The sequence below is a fragment of the Archocentrus centrarchus genome, chromosome 23 (genome assembly GCF_007364275.1).
Source record: "Archocentrus centrarchus isolate MPI-CPG fArcCen1 chromosome 23, fArcCen1, whole genome shotgun sequence".
NCBI classification, from domain to species: domain Eukaryota; kingdom Metazoa; phylum Chordata; class Actinopteri; order Cichliformes; family Cichlidae; genus Archocentrus; species Archocentrus centrarchus.
The window spans coordinates 16,670,610-16,686,731 of record NC_044368.1 but is presented as its reverse complement, the minus strand read 5'-3'; the positions used below and the strand labels follow the sequence as shown (position 1 = coordinate 16,686,731).

Genomic DNA, 16,122 nt, shown 5'->3' with positions numbered 1-16,122 from the left:
CTGACTGGCCCCCACTCCCGCTTGACCTAAATCCAATAGAACACCTCTGGGAAATTATGTTTTGGTCTCTCCAATACCACAAGGTTGTACCTGAGACTGTCCAGGAGCTCAGTGATGTCATGGTCCAGATCTGGGAGCAGATCCCCCAGGACATCATCCATCGTCTCATTGGGAGCATGCCCTGAAGTTGTCAGGTACACTTACAAGCACATGGGGGCCATACAAACTACTGAGTACCATTTTCAGTTGCTGCAATTAAATTTTGGCAAAAAGGACTAGCCTTTCAATTCCATCAAAAATATGGAATCCTTTCATTCCTAACATTACCCAGTCCACATCAGTATAGATATGCAGCATGGGGGTCATGCAAACTACTGAGTACAATTTGAGTTGCTGCAGTAAAATGTTGGCGAACTATTAACTTTGATTTCCAGGGTGTCTTTGAATTCAGTCCTTTGTAGGGTGATAATTTTCATTTCCATTATTATGTGGCACCTATGTAGGCTGTGGATAAACCTCTCTGGTCTTCAATGAGAATCTGATGGGATGCTAAGTTTCTAGACACAAGCTGCCACTAACTCTACTTTCTCTGCTCTGAGAGTGTGGAAACAGAGCTAGAATTAGTAAGTAAACAAGCCCTCTATGATTAATTTTCACAATAGATCATTTTCCTCTTATTTACCTTGGCCAAGGCGTGAGGAGTTAGAATGCAGTGTGAGAATAAAGTATTCAGTTCAAGTTAACCATCTGCAGCAATACACTATAACACTGCCTGCCCTTAAGGAACAGCCATCACATTCCACTGCCACCGAGATATAAAAACAAAAAATGGGCGTATGTCATAAAAATGTCAAAAGCACTATTTGTCCAATAACATATAGAAACATTCCATTTTTTTTTAACCACACCCAACCTTTATTGTGACAATGTTAATTACCTTATTTACAATTCAAGATTCTGTGGTGCAACGGTCTACGTGTTAAGACAAAGCAAAGAAAAAATACCTGCTGCTGAAAGCACAATTGATGAAACCAGTTTTTGTTTTTGAGGGTGCACACTGCAGCTTTACAACTGAAACAATTTTCCCAGTCTAAAATGTTCCAGGGAAGGGAGGTTTCTGTAGGACTGCCACTACAAGTGATGCTTTTTGAACGATACGTTGGTATTTTATTCATGGTTTTTTTATATACTTGTGAATTACAGTAGATCTAATAAGTAACTAATTGACATGCTCATTAGCAATTGATGTCATGATGATGTCTTATAGCTGTAAGTAAACCAAAATATCTTTTTTAGGTGTTGCCAAATCAGCTGTCAGTTCGCTGCCAGATGTGATAAGATGCAAATCATCCATGTTGAGAGAACTTGAGTTAAAGTTATACGGAAATATAATTATCAGCAGTTCTGGCTTGTCTGAACAGTTGCGCAAATACAGTGGTGTGGAAACTTTCAATGAAAGCTCATTTGTGGAGAACTGCTTTGACTACTGAACATACAGCACACAGAACAGTAGGACGCAAATAGATATAGAGGAGCAGAATGAAGTATGAGGTCGGGGAAGCGTTCGGTGTCGAATTTAAGTCCATGTGTTGCGTACATTTTTCATATTGCTTAATGTTTCAAATGATGCTCCTATAAACTTATGACACTTCGTAAGAATGAAATGTATTATTGTGTGGATTTAATGTAAAAAAAATAATAATAATAATAAGTGAAATAATATAAAAATGGTGCATTTAAACAATATTCAAAGCAGCAATTTAGTTATGTATTTTGGATTTTTTTTATTGAAAATATACAATATGAGACAAAACCTTTGTAGCTGCAAGATTAATTCAGATTTTTTTTTTACTTTAAAACAACTTTCTCCCAAACAGACACACAAAATACATCATCTAGTAACTAAAAAACAAGCATACTAACCAACACCTCTACATTAAGTTACAGACCACTTGAAATGTCTGTGCCAAAAATATATACTGAATTCATCAGAGAACTTAATTGCTTTTGTAACATCTTTATGCTGCACACTGCAAACAAAGCATTTACAAGAACATCACTCTTTGGAGAGTAAGTTGGCCTTCTCGTTGTTTCCACACTGAGGTGAGTCGGGGATGAAGACCCCTCCGTGGACAACAGGTTGAGTTTGTAACACAGAAACCACACAGCTGGAAGCAGGACCTGCAGTAAAAGAGGAAATGGGATGAGTTTTGAGTTGGGGTAAACGAAAAGAAAATCAGTATGGTGCAGGTTAAACAAATGAGGCCATAATCTTACCTATTTGCTTTTCACAGGCACAGGCTCCAGTTCTTTTCTGTTTCCTCCTCCGATACACTAAAATAGAAGACGGGAATCTGATGAGGAAGCGAATCAATAAAATTCTAAATTCCGTGGCTGCTTTTCATTCAAATGGTTCGTGATCCAACTGCTCTGATAGTATTTTTGCTGCCGCTGTTCACCCGTCCATAAAGAGAGGAAGTGAAATTTGAATAATCAAACATCTCAGATGTCAAGGAGAGGAACAGTAAACAGTGAGTGTTAACATCAGGACATTATTGACTAGTCTAGCTGTCTGAGGCAAGCTCAGCATTTAATCCCATGCAAAGAGTCACACATGGAGCCTGCACATATGCACGTATCAGTGCGTGCAACAAAGTCTTTGAGTTTGAAGGGTAGGCATTGGAAATGGGTCTAAATCATCTTCAGAACATGTTATTACATTGCAGTAAGTCCCAAAATAAAGGGGTAGCCCTGAGGCTGGCCAGATCATTTTTCAGCTTACCTGTTAGTAGTACATGAAGCGCCAAAGTAACACATATTACTCCAAGGAGGCAAACACCAGCCAGTACAAATACCCAGGTCAAGTCTGAACTGAGAGGTGATGACTCATCTGCAAAGAGCATATGAAGTTTGTTAGACGATCCATCCGGTTTGCGTCCTGTTCTCTGCAGTTTCTCAAAGCCTGAATTCTCAAATATGTGTAAAGCAATAGGCGGAAATCCTGCAGGCAGCATATCAAAAATGGTACTCTGCTTTATGTTTAAAGATAAAGAGCTTAAGCATAATGGTTTCATTTAGCATTGCGCACAAAACAAAGCATCCTTTTATTTTTCAAAATGATGCCAAGAAGTCAAACTTCCAGAGCCACATGCGTTTGCAGTTATCCTGTCTCAGAGCTTGCATGGCAACAAACGTAAGCTCTGTTACGGTACTGGAAACCATTTGCATTTCAGACCTGGTATATCGCCTCAGGTTTGCAAATTTTGATGAGAAAATAGCAAAGGAAAGGTTTGGTTAGACTGCACAGAACTGTAAACAGAAATGATTCTAGTGGGAAACAGCTGTAGCAGAAACCATACTTACTGCATTGTTTAAGGCAGTGAGTGACTGTGGCGGCATACTTCACATCAAGCCTTTTTACCTGTACAAATACAAGGGTTACATTTATAAGCCATGGTTTAATACAGCAAGTGCATGCAGTTTATCTCAATTTATCTCTTTGGCCTGTGTGCTACACAAGAATACCTGGAGGCAAGAGTTGCATAGTCCCCCTTTCAGGTTTAAGTCAACAGCTTTTTGTTTCACCTGAGAAAAAAAGATAAAAAGACAGGAAAGCCTGAGCTTGGGCTCATGAAATGGAAGTTGTCATGGTTCGTTGTTTTTATTTTATTTTATTTTTTTGACACGCTCACAGCCATGACAGCTTTCAGGAGAAAAATATCTTGTTTGCCCACCACATTTGGTTGATGTGTTGACAGATTCCCTTTGATTGCTGTAATGCATCATTTTAAAAGATGTAATTACTAACTTTATTGTGCTGTTTGTAATAAAGCTGTTATTTCCCAGCAACAAAAAGCAACAAAAAGCAACATAAAAGGGCGATATATAATAAACAGTGATCGTGTATGAGGAAATGTTGGCATGCAATCTGTGCAAGCATGTTGTGGCAGCTCCCTAAAGCAACACACTTAGGCCAAAAGGTTATTGTATACAATACAGGCTGGTTCAATTTCTCCCACTTTAAAACCTGACTGCTTCCACATGAGGGAGAAATCTACACCGTAGGGGGGAAAAAAAAAAATCTGCAACAAGATTTAGAAGTGTCAAAAAAAGTGCCGTATTTGATGTGAACGCGTTGGACCTACCACCTGCATGGAGTGTGTTTCAGCCGTCTGGCAAGCAGGAGACCCCTCAGACCTCACGCACAACCCCACAGAAAATGTTGCAGAGATCTGCGACACAATCTTCACTTCTTCACGCCCCTCTCGTCCTGTCGCAACCAGCTGCCACGCTGGAAACGATTTGAAAAGATATCGTCACGCAGCGTTAACATATATAATGTCTGTCATTATCTTCATTATAGGCATCCATTATAAGAACGCTGCAGAGTAGATACGCTGCCATCGGCTGTCATAGCATCATAAAAGATACTCGTGATATGATTTAATGTGAAGATTTGAGTGTTACCTTGGATTCTCCCACCGGCAAACGGGCACTTGGTCCACGACTCAGAGCCTGCAGTAAACTGATGAAGAGATATTAATGTTTTCAATTGCTCTTTATCAACCAGTTATATCAAACACATTAGACTTTCTACTGGCACATATTCCCCATACTAGCATCCCTACACTGGTTGCCAGTCAGTTTTAGAATTGATTTTAAGGTTTTACTATTTGTTTTTAAGGCGCTGCATGGGTTAGCACCTTCTTACTTCTCTGTTCTCATAAGCCTGCATACTCCCACTAGATCACTGAGGTCTGCTGAGCAAATGCTCCTAACTGTGCCGAGGTCAAGATTTAAACACAGAGGTGATCGGGCCTTTGCAGCTGTTGCTCCGAAACTCTGGAACAAATTGCCCCTTCATATCAGGACCTCTCCGACAGTTAACACCTTTAAAACCTGTTTGAAAACCCATTTTTATTCTTTGGCTTTTAAGTCAGAATGAGTTCTGAGTCATGGATACATTAGTGATGATGTTTTCTTTTACTTTTGTTTTATTATTTTATGTTTCCTGTTTTAACTGCCTCCTTATCTTGTGTTTTAAGTTATTTTATTTATTTTAGATGTACAGCACTTTGGTCAGCCGCTGTTGTTTTTAAATGTGCTTTAGAAATAAACTTGACTTTGATTACATTAGCCTTAGATTCAAGAGAGATTACTGCACTCATTGTTACATGCCCACAGAAAATAGTTTAGTAGTGTAATAATAATAATACTAAATCTTTGTGTTTAGGAGTGAACTCTCGCTCCTGAAATGTGTATTTGATTGCACCTTCCTGTTACTGGCTTAAAAGAAAAAATAACTAAGCATTAAATAAACAGACGGTGTTTGGTTTTGTTTTCTTTTTTAACCTCTTATTATGTTATCTTAGGTCCAACTAATTAAACTGCCCCTGTCCCATGTATGGTCCCATCTGGTAAACAATGGTCGGGACACCAGCCAGCTTTTTGAGTCTGTTTTAATCAGATTTGATTTCTGATTCTACACATGAGGTCTTTAAGTCTCCGGGACCATCAGAATCAAGGTTTAACCACCCAGTTCAAAGATCTCTGGTCTGTTTTTATGTGACTTGTTTAAAGATTAAAGAAAATCAGCAGAGTTTAAGCTCATGCCGGGAAACCAGCAGACGCTGAAGGATGTCATTGGTGTGAAGAAAGAGCCCAGCCCTTAAATCCTGATAAAAAGAAAACATGAGAGCCTGCTGACGTACTGTATCACAGTATGGTACGACAGCTGCACTGAGGCAGACAGGGTGAGGCTTCAGAGGGTAGTCAAGACAGCACAAAGAATTGTTGGTTTTCCTCTCCCCTTCCTGATGGACATCTACGCCTTCTGCTATCTCAGCAGAACCAAAAACATCATCAAGGACAGCTCCCACCCTGGCTTTGACCTGTTTGACCTGCTGCCCTCTGGCAGGAGCTACAGGAGCATCAAAGCCAGAACAAACAGACTCAAGAACAGTTTCTTTGCCAAAGCAATCACCACCACTCTAACTGTGCAATACACACATCTCTGTGCAATATTATATTACTCATACTGAATAATATCTATCACCCCTATATTTTGTAATATCCAGTATTCATTCACTGGTGCAATACTCTCCATCTTCATTATTATTATATGAATATACTTATTTTATTTTTTACAATGTATGTTTTTTATACATTATGTTTTATTTTCTGTATATTTTTAGAAGTTCTATTTCATAGTTTAGAAAGTGCGACTTTCTACAGCATGGCACTGAACAGGAGTGGCTCTCCAATCTACGTTCTGTACAAAGACAATGAAGGAATTCTATTCTATTCTAACTTTACTGTTACTGGGCAGACTTGGTTTTCCTATAATAAGCCAGGCTAGCTGTTACCCTTATTCCAGAGTTTGTGCTTGGATTAATAAGCTGTTTTATGGTGGTAGCATCACATGCAGCTAAAGAAATGAAAAATATCTTCAAATTTTTAAATATCAGCCCGTTCCAAGGTAACGATCTCCGTAATCTGAACTGGCCTGAGTTTCGTTATGCTAACCTGGTGCAACGGTCATTTGGTAACCAAATACAGGAACAGAAAACCAGAAAAAGCTTTTTTTTTTGTTTGTTTCATTATTGATGCTAACGTATCAAGTTGACATGCCCTTTAGAAACTTGTGGAACCAAAGGAGCAAGACTGATTGTTACCTTCACACACAGCTGATCATGTGGATCCACCTTAGAGAAGATTATCTGAAAAGCATTGAAATAGTGAAGTGTTTAGAAATGAATCACAAGTCCTCATACATAAAGCAGAGTTGCAGTTACACAAGAGATGACCAAAAGTATTACTTTAGATGATACTGACCTACTACACTACTGCTATTCTGTTTGGATTCAGATATCTCTGTTCATGTTTCAAGTGAAGAGTCGGCCTGAGTCATCTCAAGTGTCTGGCCTCAAGTTTAAATGTCACTCTCTTATCAAAATAAAGTGTCCATGGGTGTTTACATCCTCTCTTTGTCTTCTCTATTTGGATATACTTTATATAGACCTGTCCTGGCTTATAAACAAAAAATATCCTAGTTTGACATTTATGTTCAGTAAAGTCAAGGTCAGAATAAACGCATGCTCTCTTTGATTCATTTTCAAAGAAGAAAAAGTTCCTAAAAATACACTTTTATCAGACCATTTGTGCAAAAAGAGACTCACACCCTTTAATGTGGCTACGTTCCCATTAAAGGGTTTTTTTGGTTTTTTTTCCACAGTGGAAGGTATAAAGGCTCAGTCAATGAGGAAGATGCTGACATTTGCCATATTGTATCAACAGCTGAAATTGCATCAGTCATGTTGGCGTTCCACGTGACGCTTAAAATGACACGTTCACATTCCAGGCACCACCTGATAAAGGTAGTACTCTGACTAATATAATGAGACACCTGAATGTCAGGCTTTTCATACCCCTGTTACTTAAATCCTCTGTATCAGCTGCTTGAGAGTTCTGGCTTGTATGCTGACGTGTACTATTGCCCAGTAAGTACACTGGCTTAATTGCATTTAAGTGATTTGTAAGGATAACCAAGCGTAACAAAGCTCACAGTACAAATCTTTTATAGGTATGTACCTTTTCTCTGGTAACATTCTGGGAGGACTGTGGCAGATCCACACAGACGCCGTCGTCTCTCTTCTGGCACAATGCAGCCACAGCTGTTATCGGACAAGCAGGCTCCCATAATAGAGCCTCTTCCAGTGGATCAAAGGTAATTCCAAACCACAGTTCCTCAATACCTGCAGGCGAATGAGGTCATAGATCTTTGGACTGTTATGACATAGTGTCAGCTTTCAAACGCTAAGTACATGCTGTCAGTTTTCTGTTCTGTCTGAATGACTGAAATTAATGAAGTGACTCACGGTCTTTGAATGGGCAGACCTGGACTCTCGGGGCATCCATCACGGCCGACCAGCCCTGCAATTAATTTATTAATCTTTACTGAAGGTTTCGTCTCTTTCGTGGAATTTATTACAGAAACAGATATTGTGAAAGCTTAAAAGCAGAAGTGTGAGCAGTAGCTTTACCTCAATGCAGAGGCAGGGCAGAGGTCGAGAGTATGGGAACGTGGCGCTCTTTATGGGTTGCTCCTTCTTTATCTGGAACATAAGAACAGCTTTTAAGGTTATCTGAGTAATGATTCTTGGTGGCTCTGGGGTTACATTGCTCACTGGCAATATATATATATATTCCAATAAGAGGGTCTAACCAGTGTATAGGCTCCTGTGCCACTGCAGATGAAATCCTTATGGCAGAGACGGAGGTGGTAGTTGTGATCGTGAAGCATGTCTGAAACATTGACACTTAGCTCCTTCCTGTCTGGCTTCACTTCGTACGATAGTCTGCCAGCTGAAAGACACGTGTGTAACAATCGCACAATGAAAAAAATCACTCTGTTCATGAGCAACCTTGGCTCAGAGGATTAAAGGGTTTATGCACTGATTATTTGATATATGCAGAGTATATCAACTACTGTGTTTATATTTACACTTACTGATGCACTCTGGAACATTTCTTCTAAAATCTTCATGACTGCATCCTGTGGAGCAAAGTTAAATTCTTAAAACTGTTCTCATGCATAGATAAATGCCTCTCATTTGTGTGACATCACTTCCTGCAGGGGCTTTACGTAGTAGTACTCACTCACTTACTACACTCTGTGAATCATTTACCTTCATTTTTGCATAGCTGTGGAACCTGCTGCAAGGTTTCATTTTTTTCTACCAGATACAAGGAAATACTTGGTACAGCTGGTTGTATAACACTGTTTATAAGTTACCCATAGTTACAGCCCTGGAGCATATGTTTGCATAGTTATGCAAAGTGTATGTAATCCTACCTGGAGTAATATAGGAGCCAGTCCAGGTTATTCCACAGTAACTTGGGATTGTTTTCACCGTTACTTGCACAGGCTGGTTTGGAGAAACTTCAGTGCAGTTACTCTCAATTTCAACCTTCAGGAAAGATGCAGGTAAAGACACACAACCTGTCACGTCTGTTCGACACAGCCTCATGATACAAAGGTGTGTTAAAATGATCACATCCTCTCGAGAATCAATGCCAATGGAAAGCCAGTTAGGCTGGTCAATTCACTGTTGTGGCAATCGCTGTGAGTCTGTCTTCCCTGTAGACTTAAAGGCTCCAGCTAGACTTAAAGGCTGTGGCTATATTCATTTAGAAAAAGGGATGTAGCTACAATGATGCCACCCACTGGTTTATTGTGAGGCCTTGAGCTGTTTCTTTTCTCCGTTACCGTTTTGATGTTGTGAAATCGTGCGAAAAGTGGGGTGTGGATCTGACCCAGAAAAGAAGGCACGCCACCAACCTGGCAGCGACTTGTCAGTCACGCCACAAAAAACATTATTATCACCCCTGTGAGTACCCTAATTTACAAAATGATGTGGTGTTTTTCTAGTATTACTTAAAAATACAGATTGAGACCATGAACTCAGTGGAGTTGAGGGTTATTTTCCTTTCTACTTCTGTACTTCTTTATGCTACCAGAGGCCTCTTCCCCCTTCTAGCCATCACAAAGACTGCAGGCTTTTCTTCTGCCTCGTTCCTCAGCTCATTTATAAACAGTTTATGAGACAGACTCCAATTCCACTGTCTTGGACACAAGCTGGGCAAGATCAGCCATCTTTATGCTCTGTGGCCTTTCTGAGTTTGGCACAATGCCATATGAACCCGTTTTTCCACCCACGATAGTTGGAGTGGCCCTCAAGCTCAAATTGGAGCTCCCAGAGTGTGCAGCGTGGGCTGCTGTTGCCAGCTGCAGTCAAAGACAGTGGAGTTGCAGTCTGTCTGACCTCAAGAAGAGAGGAAGTTGAAGGATATTGCAAACCGCCACATCAGTAACCTGCCCAGTTTGGCAGGAAGGGGGGTGGTGGGTTGGCAGCATTAGTCTTGCATAACACTTACTAAATGTTCAACAAATGTCCAGTGGTTCCAGATGTGCTGGAGATTTTACCTGCAGTCCAGACATTCTTTCTCTCGATGCCCTTGTGAAGCTCAAGGTTTTGCACCTCGACATCATCCCAGCAGTCGTGGTACAAATGGACACGCCATGGATGGAGTCTGTGGAAAAATAATGTCCAAAGGTCAGAAAGCCAAAGATGTCTCAGACTACAGATGTCAAACATTAACTGGCAATTAACCACTCAAAAACTGCTGGCATTTTTTTTGTTTCTCAGTCAGTGAATTAAAAGGGTTTAATCTTGGCTGGATAGTGTGGAAAATCTACAGGGATTATTGCACATGCAGCATACATGGAGATAAGGATGGATGTGTCCGATAATGTGCCTTTCTATATAAACTTTACCAGATTGTGTGTTTGGACTGCAGAATCCGGAACATGAAATGTCAATTGAGATAGTTAACATGCAGAAGCAGAAGTTTGTTCATGGAAACATGTTGGTTTTTCTAAATGCAACTTCCTTCACGGGTTACCAGCAAAATGCCTTTAAAGTGTGTCACCTGTGATAACCATCTGTACCATGACTTGTCTTGATGTAGGTTTGACTACACCCAAAGAGTTGCATTTGATACTTCCTTGTTAAAAGAAAGTTAAATAAAGAGAAAAGAAATCAACTGCATTATGTCTGTGCTCCTACAGTGGTCAGCAAACATTTTCCAGCCGGACAGTCTTTAAAAAAGGAGATATTCATGAAGTCCTTACTTGCATAAATTCTTCAGTCAAGCTTCATCAAAGCTTCTTTTAAGTCATACTTGTTCACCACACCTACATCTTTGTTTGACATGTTTGAAAATAGAACTTGTGGTTGAACAAGCAGGCATTGTTCAGAAAGCAATTACTAACTTTTAAATCCTCATAATTACTGCGAGTATAAATAGTAATACCTGAGTCGTGTTTTAAAAGTGAAGTCAAATCTGAATTATGCGACTGATTTCAGGTTTAGGCTGCTCTAAAGATGGCCAATAAGAGACATTTTACAAAGTAAACTTTGGCGTGGCTGACAAGCTACCCCACTGAGCATATAGAGATCACTCTGATATCCACCTTCCACTGAGTCCTGGTGAGACGTCAAACAAATAGATTCATTAAAAGCCTCAAAGTGGTGATTGTGGTGATCGGCGATTATCGGTGGCCAAATTCACTCCTTATTCCCAAGAAACTCAAAAAACACAAATAAAAACATCTGAAAATCAAAACCATTCCTGTTCGATCACGTCGGGCGTCACCAATTGAAGGAATTTAAATAATATGAGTGTGTGTTGCTGCTTAAAGCCTTTAGGTTTCTGCGTGTTCGTTTCATCGAACAGGAATGACACCAACAGGAATAAGGAGTCCAATTATTACATTTAATAAAGCCATTTTCAAACAGTTTACAGATTAAATCTGGTTCAGGATTGTCGGAGCTGCCTGATGCAGTCAGTGCAGCTTCACACAAGTCTGACACCGCTCTCTATCTTAGTTCAACTTTTATACACAGACACAGTTACACAGTTATTGAAATATGCAAGCATGTAGCATGCTTATCAGTTCCTTCTTCTGTGCCTCTCACTGTCGCCTGTTAACGGCCTCATCTGGGTCCTGTAGACATAAAACATCAGACCAAAACACACATTCTTTCCCAGTACATCATCAGCATGTGATTTTGTTGTTTCTCTACTATGCGGTCTTATTTCTGTCTCCTGTACAGAGTTATTTCAACACCTTCACCTTGTTGTGAAGATTAATTCTGCAATATGCAACTTGATGCTATATTTCTATTTAAATTGTTATAATTATGGTATGTCTAGGGTGCAACATTCCTTCCTTCACAACACCATGGCACTTGACACACAGCAAGTTGCACAACTGCTTTGATTCCTTTGATTCCAATGTTGTCAAAGCTCTGAGCACATTCTGAGCACATCTTCTGTAAGAAGGGATTCCTATTTTAAGCCATCGCACTTACATACCAGTGAGTTGCAGGATTGCTTTGATTCCGAGTTGCAGCGAGCACTTCTGCCTCCTCGCACACTTCATGACTGTGGAGAGGCTGACGTTGTGGAACACGGTGGAGGTGTTGAGATCTTCGGAGGGGTTTTCGCATGGACGTGGAAGCAAAGCTGCATGGCAACAGGATCATAAACAAAACAGTGAAAAACAGAGAGAGAGAAAAAAAAAAAAAAAGCTGCCATGCCAAATAAAAGCCTGGATTTGACATAACAAATGTTGGGATATGATGTTTATCTTCCCACACCCCTAGAGATCAAACCGTAGCAGCATTTCCACTTTTACTGGCAGCTGTACAAAGCATCGTCATCTTTATCGTAGCATTATCAGGTCTTATTTGGCATGTGAGGGGAAAAAATATTCCTTTTAATCTTATGGGTAGGGTCCATTTACAGATCTTTGAATGTGGTGTTTAGTTTGGTGGCACATAATGGCTTCAGTGTGGTTTTACAGACCTTTTTGACCCTGCCTTCAATACAGTTCTAAATACTGAACGCTGTTTCTTTAGCAACATTGCAGTAAAATACAAAGGTAACAAATGCAGACATTATTGGCTTTTTTTGTAACCACGGACCAATATTAGCTGAGTTATTGTGCACATAAACACCCCATAGGCATGCATGACTGCACCTGTAAAGTAGCAGAAAGTTTATACTCACAGCCTGCCTTGGTCTTGCAGTGAAGTCCCTGCAAATAGAAACACAAAGTGAGTCATGTCAGGCCCTTTAACGTGAATTGTGTGTAGGAGTTCAATCAATAAAAGTCACTCTTGAATAGAACAAAGGTGGCTCTGCAGGACAGGGGATTCCCAGACAACAATGAGTTTTTACATCCTCATTGCTCCTTCGGGTATAATTCAGCCTGTGTGTATATTTAACCCCACAGCTACGACACTGTCACACATTGTTGCCTTTGGTTAATTTACACAAAGGTAGTTGACAACAACATTTCACGCAGAGATGCAAATGTTATTGGAGGACTATGAATCACTGGGGTCCTTTAGTATATTTCCTTTGGCTCACTTTCAAATTCATCCTTGTTTACTCATCAGTGATGAATGTGAAACATATTTTCTCTCGTGCTGTCCTGTGCTGCCATTTTTATGCCGTGGGGAGTGTGATTGATAACAGATAATCATCAGGGTTTTTTCTAAATATCGTTCAAAGGAAATCTCTGTCCTTTTCTTCCATTGATGTAATACCGCCAGAGTCTCCCACCGCACCTCCCACGTAGAATATTTTGGATGTAAATACACGTCACATTTGTTTTCACAATGTTAACAGCTATCAGTCAGTCAGCTTTACCACTAAAGCAAGCCTCTGCGCTGTGATATTAAGCGCAGAGGCTTGCTGTAACCTGCAAAAGATAAAGAGCTTTATCTTTTCTGTACACATGCAACACGGAAAAAAAGAAGAAAAAAAAAAGAATTTTGTACGGTTTACAAAAGGTTCAGGTCATTGAAAAAAGGAGTCAACATGTGGTGTCATCTCTCCACCCAGATACATTTGGAGTTGTTTCCTCCTCAGGCTCCAGTTAAGGGTTGAATACACTGACAGGAGCAATAACTGATCCCATTACACGTAAGCTCAGTAGAAGATGCTTTGTGAAAATGTCATCCAGTAAGTGAGTCATAGTGTCATTAAGTGACTTTCTAATTACACTGAAGAGTCTTTGAAATTGGAACTGGATCCATTATAAATCAGATTAAAGTGAGAGTGTAGCCTCTGTAGTGAATAGAGCTGTAATAGTACAGAAATGATCATATATTTCTTTTTTTTTTCCTTCTCACTAGAAAAAATAAAGTAAGCAGCACTAGTATTATTAGTTATTATAGTAGAGTTATTTAAGACTGGCAACATCAGGAGCAGTTAATATTAGAAGGTAAGAATAGGACACAACTACACACAGTGGCAGTCTGAGTGCATTTTTCATGTAATTCCTGTAATACAATTTTGCTGATTATTTTTACCTGAGAACACCTCATACATGTCTCCAGTCCTGTGTTGTCTCCTGCAGTCAGACTCGAGCAGCAGTGCAGCAGCAGCAAGCCAGCCAACAGAATCATTTTAGCAGCCGGGAGTGGGCACAGTCTTCTGCTCCAGTCTTTGTGATCTGTGTCTCTTCTTAGTAGAAACCGTCTTCTTTTCTCCGGGCTTGACTGAGAGGCCAGCAGCCAGCTGGATGGTGAGCTTCTCCTGTTGGATGTGTGCTGAATGTGATGATATCGAATGTGCAGTATGAAGTGTAGATGGCTGCAGCTGAAAAGATACTCCTGAGAGGCGGGGCTCTGACAAACAGAGTAGAAGCACAAGTTATTTTCCTCTTTAGCAACACTTCCAAGATGTGATTTTATAAACATTACACATCCCTCTGAAACATTTGCTGAACTTTTCTATTCGCCCGTCACACCGGTGAGTGTATTTAAATGGAAATGGTACTGAAACCCAGTCACCCATCCTCTCGCCCACATCCCAAAATGCACAGTGAATATTATAAGCTGTGACAGGATTTACTGGTAAGGTGCAAAATTTCACATCCTTTTTTTTTTTTTTTTTTTTCTGCAATTCCTATTATGCATTTCAGAAAAAGAAGTTATTGGTTTCTGGAGGAAACCCCTTTGCTGTAGTGGCAGAAAGTCCTCTGTACTGGTTTCATTTTGAATTTAGAAAGGGTAAGAGCTTTGGGATCATGGGAAGAGCTTTTTCTGAACATCTGGCTGACCTGTTAACTGGGCAAATACTTTCACCACATTTATCCCCTAGTCATACTATGATAATAAATCCTCACATTTCACTCCCAAGCATATGAAATAGACTTCCTCTTGGCTCTGTGTTGATTTCCCTTATATGGACACAGTTCTCAGAATATGAAATTAGCTGGAAGGTCCACCCTTGTATGCTTCCAGCACCACCTTAGTCATTTATTTAACTTCAAATTTTCTAGTTACATTAAATTGTTGTAAATTGTGTTAGTATAGTCTGTGATTTACACATTACACATTATTCTACCCATATGGCAAATGGATGTCTAATATTTAGACCTCAAATTAGCTGAAAACTGCATCACTGGGGGGAAATGCACTGCTGGGGTTGTCACTACATGCAGCACCTTTCACACTGATCATAGTTCACTTATATCAGTCACTGAGCATCAATTTTGATCATCTGTTAAAGTTTTTTTGTTTTTTTTTTTTATTTATTACATTTCAGTTTATGTATTCTACATCATCTTCTTACTCATACTACAAAACTTGAACACCCCTCTAACTCTGAAAATCCCAGAGTAATGAATCAAATGGGACATGACAGCTTTTCTCCCTGAGGCTGTGCTCACCTTCCAGGTCCTACAGAAGTTTCTTAAGACCTCAGTAAGATTAGAACGCGCATGTTTCAGACAGGAGTCAGAGCTAGAATACCAAAAGAAACCTGCTGAGGTGAACTTCCTGCTAATACTAATGCCGGGAAAGAGAAGAAATTAGACTTTCCGAGCACTTCCACAGCTAATCTCAGGTTATCTGATGGGCCTAAATGCAGTGAATTATAGTACAACTAAGGGTCAACATAGCAATCATACTTGTGACAGCAAGGAAATTAGGACCTTCCTTTGTGTTTTATTGTAAGGTGCCGTCTTTCTTTAAATGGTATGTTACAAAATAACTTCAAAGATCAAGGTTGTAAAGATGTGGAGATGGTTTGAACAAATAAAAGTGATTACCGCCATGCCTGCCGTCTTTTATATTTAACTGTTGTGACTCATGACTCCACGGCCTTAAAAACAAACCCTTTTATGGCATGAAGATGGTACAGTGGGTTTCACTGGAGTAAAAACAATACATCCAGTCACATATGTCTCTAATTATAGCTCATCAACCTATGTTGTGCCCACAGGAGATGTGTAGGCGTTATTCACCCCACACACAACCAACTGAAGTCAAATCAAGATACAAAAAAATATTTGCTTGCAAATGGTGTAAAGCGGCTTTAAATAAAGGGAAAAAATAATAATAAAAGGCAGAAAGTTAGTTTGCATGCTTAATCTGAGCTTTGAAAGCGCTAAATGTGTGGGTCAGATGATGCAAATATGATACAAGAAGACTAACGGAGCTGCTGGTGTGAGATCCGTTTATTGTAATATTTCTTTATAGC

General features: G+C 39.8%; 1 protein-coding gene across 1 annotated transcript; it reads right to left on the bottom strand.

The window, feature by feature from the left end:
* Positions 1-1,791: 1,791 nt before the first annotated feature.
* On the bottom strand, positions 1,792-14,223 carry il17rel (interleukin 17 receptor E-like). Its single transcript, XM_030720402.1, has 18 exons — positions 13,947-14,223; positions 12,637-12,664; positions 11,941-12,090; positions 9,986-10,092; positions 8,855-8,969; positions 8,510-8,554; positions 8,225-8,364; positions 8,043-8,114; positions 7,878-7,932; positions 7,591-7,754; positions 6,675-6,719; positions 4,468-4,525; positions 4,146-4,291; positions 3,526-3,585; positions 3,364-3,421; positions 2,783-2,890; positions 2,278-2,334; positions 1,792-2,181 (listed from the first exon to the last, which is right to left on the bottom strand). Exons 1-18 carry the CDS (start codon positions 14,040-14,042, stop codon positions 2,057-2,059), a joined length of 1,629 nt encoding a protein of 542 aa, XP_030576262.1. The 5' UTR covers positions 14,043-14,223; the 3' UTR covers positions 1,792-2,056.
* Between the last annotated feature and the right edge of the window lie 1,899 nt (positions 14,224-16,122).